This window comes from Anopheles aquasalis, chromosome 2, assembly GCF_943734665.1.
Source record: "Anopheles aquasalis chromosome 2, idAnoAquaMG_Q_19, whole genome shotgun sequence".
Classification (NCBI taxonomy): domain Eukaryota; kingdom Metazoa; phylum Arthropoda; class Insecta; order Diptera; family Culicidae; genus Anopheles; species Anopheles aquasalis.
In genome coordinates this window covers 47,877,501-47,882,500 of record NC_064877.1, presented here as the reverse complement: position 1 = coordinate 47,882,500, position 5,000 = coordinate 47,877,501, and the positions used below count along the sequence as shown (strand labels likewise).

Below are 5,000 nucleotides of genomic sequence, written 5' to 3'. Positions count from 1 at the left end.
ACTTCGATTAAATTATTTTTTGGATTTCTATTTAAAAAAACCCAAAAACAGCAGATTGAAGGTTTTACACCTGGTATGTACCCAAATCAATCAATTTAGCCAAATATTATGTTGTTAAACTGCGTAATAGTAATGAAAAATGGCTTTTCAAGAGCAGTATGATGAATTCCACAACACTATTTTTTCGTATGATGAATTGTACAAAAACAAAGAGAGGAGGAAAAAACAGAACTCATTCGTCGATAGCAGTCATGTTTGAGACATGCGTTTCTACTTTGTTTATTTTTATCTCACACACTGTTTCTGATGTCTGCAGGTGTCTGGATAACGTCGAACAGCAATCCAACGATAAGGAAGAACGAAATATACAACGGGCACCAGGGTGGAGTTTATATCTTTGGCGAGGGCCGTGGCCTGATTGAGCACAATAATATCTACGGTAATGCGCTGGCCGGCATCCAGATTCGCACAACGAGCGATCCGATCGTGCGTCACAATAAAATCCACCATGGGCAGCACGGTGGCATCTACGTGCACGAGAAGGGCCAAGGACTGATTGAGGAGAACGAGGTGTACGCTAACACGCTGGCCGGTGTTTGGATAACGACCGGCAGTACGCCAGTGCTGCGGCGTAATCGTATCCACTCGGGCAAACAGGTTGGCGTGTACTTCTACGATAATGGCCACGGCAAGCTGGAAGACAACGACATTTTCAACCATCTGTACTCGGGTGTCCAGATCCGGACGGGCAGTAATCCGGTGATCCGTGGCAATAAGATTTGGGGTGGACAGAATGGTGGCGTGCTGGTGTACAACGGTGGGCTGGGGTTGCTGGAGCAAAACGAGATCTTCGATAATGCTATGGCGGGCGTGTGGATCAAGACGGATTCCAATCCGACGCTGCGCCGCAACAAGATCTATGATGGGCGAGACGGTGGGATCTGCATCTTCAACGGCGGCAAGGGAATCCTAGAGGAGAACGACATCTTCCGTAATACCCAGGCGGGCGTCCTGATTTCGACCCAGAGCCATCCGGTGCTAAAGCGCAACCGCATCTTCGATGGGCTTGCGGCGGGCGTCGAGATCACGAACAATGCGACGGCGACGCTCGAGTATAATCAGATCTTCAACAACAAGTTCGGTGGACTCTGCCTGGCCAGCGGTGTGCAACCGATCGTCGGTGGGAACAAGATCTTCAACAACCAGGACGAGGTCGAGAAGGCCGTATCGGGTGGCCAGTGTCTGTACAAAATCTCGTCGTACACCTCGTTCCCGATGCATGATTTCTATCGCTGCCATACCTGCAACACTACCGATCGTAACGCGATCTGCGTAAACTGTATCAAGACTTGCCACTCCGGTCACGACGTTGAGTTCATCCGGCATGACAGGTAATGTGCCACACGGCAGGCAATTAAGCGTTCGAACTAGTTCGGAACTACTACTAACTCTGCCTATCTACAATTTCTTCTCGATAGATTCTTTTGTGATTGTGGCGCTGGAACGCTTACCAATCAGTGTCAGCTGCAAGGAGAACCGACGCAGGATACCGACACCCTGTACGACTCGGCTGCGCCAATGGAATCGCACACTCTGATGGTCAACTAGAGAGTGTGAAATGTGTCCGTTTTAATAGCCCCCGGCGCTGCACTGTCCGAACCCTCCGCCAGGGCCCATCAGTGCAGTCGGAACCATTTGTTTTGAACGACGGTGTACAGCGCTATCATCTATCGACAAAATCAGGAATAATTAGCGATTAACATGCGAAGTGTAATGGATGTGAAGGCCACCTTCTCGCAAAAATTTACAATGGACGAAGAGAAGAGCAGGAAGAGTGGGAGGGAGAGAGAAAGAGAGAGTGGGAGAGTGTGACTCCAGTCGATGGCGCGCAGTGCCATTAACAAGTAGTTGAAACGAAAGGCGAATGACGGGGCAGAAGCAGAATAACCGCAAATTCACACAAGTCACACGAACACGGAATGCGATACGACGGCAGTACTGGTAGATTTAGCAAAATTAATGGTAATCCTAAGCGGCGTGAAAGTATTTTACCGTAAGTTTAACAAACGCGTTCAATCAAATAGTGGTCGGTAGAGGTGTGTGCTAGTGAGTGAGAGAGTAGATTGAGGCGGAAGTGAGAGTGTTATCCAGAGCAGCGCTGCTTTAACCGAGCTGCTGCTACCGCTCTGGGGCAGCCCTTTCTGCTCTCACTGTCCTGTGCTTGTGGCCATTTCACTGTGTGCGTTCTTGCGTGCGTGTGGGTAAAACAAATTCCTTTTTCTGTCGTGTGCTACATCTAAGTAATTTAAGAGCCAACGTTTAGAACCAGTACACGTTTCCCCCCCCCCCCCCCTTTCATCACTCCCTTAAACCACAAAAAGTACCACCATTTTTGGTGAATTTGGATTGGTTGGTTGAGTCAAAATGGATCTTGGTTTTTTCTTCGAAAAAAACATCTTCTTTGCTATCTTTCGCTACTAGCCTGTTACCAGCCCTGTCGCGCTCTCTTCTCTCATCGCTTTGTTCTTCGCTTCCTCTTTAAACGTTATCGTTCGATGCGTAGGCAGTCCCCCGGGGGGGTGTGGTCGTTCGATATATGCCGTAGTATTATTATGTGTTATTGCTTTATTTAGTTTCGTAAGCCTCTAATCATTGATGGCACGGATCGGCCGGCCGGTTCCTTCCGTATTTTAGTAAAACAAAAAAACAAATGAAAAGAAGAAACGGAACAGAAATGTCGTAAACTCGGGTTGTATGCCTTCCTCACCGTCTGCTGATGTACGGATGCAGCTTAACGAAGACGACGGATGCAGCTAGGACCATTAGGATGGTAGCTCCTAATCCCAACAAAACTGATATTACTCCACTGGTGGAAACTAGAAGCAAAGGGTAGCAGAAGGCAGATGACTTTCCATTGCTTTCTTTAGTTTAGGCTAGTGTAGAATATTTTTCTTTTAAATAGGATTTCGCGCAAAAAATAAGCTCAGTCGAAACGCTAAGGCAGCTCCTCCTCGGTTCAACCAATTCTCACTGATGGTTTTTGTCGCCAGAACTGTGCAGCTTGAAGCGGATGGTCCTCCAATACGTACATTATTCCAAAGGCCGCTAATAATATTTAAATTTTATTGCCATTTCATTTTGTTTGTGGCTTGATCATGCCCAGCACCGATATTGATTAATGCATTGCAATTTTTCTTCCTTTTTATCGGACTAAATCATCGCATGATTTACTTCCTTTCACACTTAACCATTTGGTTAGCTAAATACAATCAGCTCTCGGTACCGAACTAGTCTGGCAGTAGTCGTACTAGTCCTCACCACTCGGTTACCTATCTGCGAAGGAATTTGCAAAAAATCAAGTGAATAGTAATGCACAATAAGATGATCGCGATCTAAAGGTTGATTTCGCTGGCATGATACGTTCGATTTTTAAAGACTGGAATCAATTGGAAACCAACAGGGCAATCAGCAGCAGGGTCTCATTTGGCAGTAAATCAGGACAAACAAACGGCAGCGTCTAAACAAATGCAAAGGTGCACGTACAGTGCTGCTAACTGGTTGCGACGCAACTCAAACTAGCTGGACAATGGTCAATCAGATCAGAAATCTTTTACAATCCTTTAAGAACAATCTTTCCGTCGTTTAGCGAGCTTGATTGTGGCACAAACACAGAGAGTACCCAAGCATTCGGTGCTTACTCGCATTCAGTGAACGAATCATAACCCCAAAGGAGGGCGCATCTTGGCTTGGCATATCATACGTATGTGGTGTAAACCTAATTTCCTGTAGTACAAAAGGGCAAGCAAGAGATCACGGAAGAATGATGTACCGTGGGAACCGTTTAAACAGAAAACGGCTAGAGCCTGGTTAGGAAGTAGAGCGTGCGCGACAAGAAAAAACACCCGACACCTAAAACAGCGTCCCAGTGCATTTATCTGTGTTACAACAGAATCTTGCGAATGAATTCGTGATGTATTTCTATTTTAGTACTTTATTACGTTTTATTTTAGCTAACACGCTTGTTGCACCATGTGTGTTGTAGGGTAATCCTCTCTTCCTGGTCTTCTATTTTGCGGCAGCTTTGGCCGAGCTGCTCCAGAACAACAATTTGAGCGGGACAAAACCAATCCCGAAAACTTTCGCAACCTCACAACCGGTGATCTATGAAGAATGCATAAAAGAAGAAAAAAAGTAGAATAGCTATAGCCGCCTGTAGAGATGGACAGATGGAGAGCACGAACTCGAATGGTATTTAGGTGTTTTTACTGTGTTATAATGTTTTTAATCCAACAATGTGTACTGTGTGGTCTTAACTGCAAAACAAAAAAACATAATGAACACATTTACGAGTCGCAGGTAGCCAGCGGTAGAGATCCAATACACTTTTATGGTTTAGTTTTTTTTTGTTACTTTTTTTTCCTTTACTATCTCGGGGAGGACCATAATCAAGTAAACGGTAGCTGATGCTTACCCTTAACGGTGTTCGGCTAGAGAAGGAGCTCTGTAAATTATTGTCATGCAAATGTTTCTTTCTCGCAAAATTTCTTCTGTTTTAGTATCTACGCTACACGATGCTGAGAGGTGTACAAGCTAATTATTTATAGATTCGAAACCGTTTCAATCATGATTACGAATATATAAATATATATACATACATAAATATATCTATATATATACATATACAAATTTACGTATAGATTATACACGTATTGAGCATTCTTCCTGAATGTGTAACGCACTCCCGTCTCTCTAACCTCCTGTAATATTGTAAAGTAATCACAAGTCCTCGCTCCAGCCTGGCCGCGAATGCAGCGATGCAGCAGTCAAGCTAGAGGAGGACAGCTCGTCATAACGGACGAATTTAAGGCTAAAGTGTGTATTGTCAGTACGTCGGTCGTCCAGAAAAAAACACAAGATAGTTCGCTTAACAGTTCTTTTTTTATACATGTCTACAAAAAAAATCAACAAACAAAGCCCGTTGTGTACTGTGTTTTTATTTT

The 5,000-nt window shown here is 44.7% G+C and overlaps 1 protein-coding gene across 2 annotated transcripts in view; it reads left to right on the top strand.

Annotated features, from left to right (window-relative positions):
- The window catches only part of LOC126569713 (F-box only protein 11), a 14,520-nt gene extending 9,547 nt beyond the window's left edge, over positions 1-4,973 (top strand). For both annotated transcript variants that reach the window (XM_050226986.1, XM_050226987.1), the window contains exons 6-7: positions 317-1,391; positions 1,479-4,973. In XM_050226986.1, the coding sequence (XP_050082943.1) occupies positions 317-1,391; positions 1,479-1,608 (1,205 nt within the window). In that variant the 3' untranslated portion in view covers positions 1,609-4,973. The remainder of the gene's footprint in view (positions 1-316; positions 1,392-1,478) is intronic.
- The last annotated feature ends 27 nt before the right edge of the window (positions 4,974-5,000 follow it).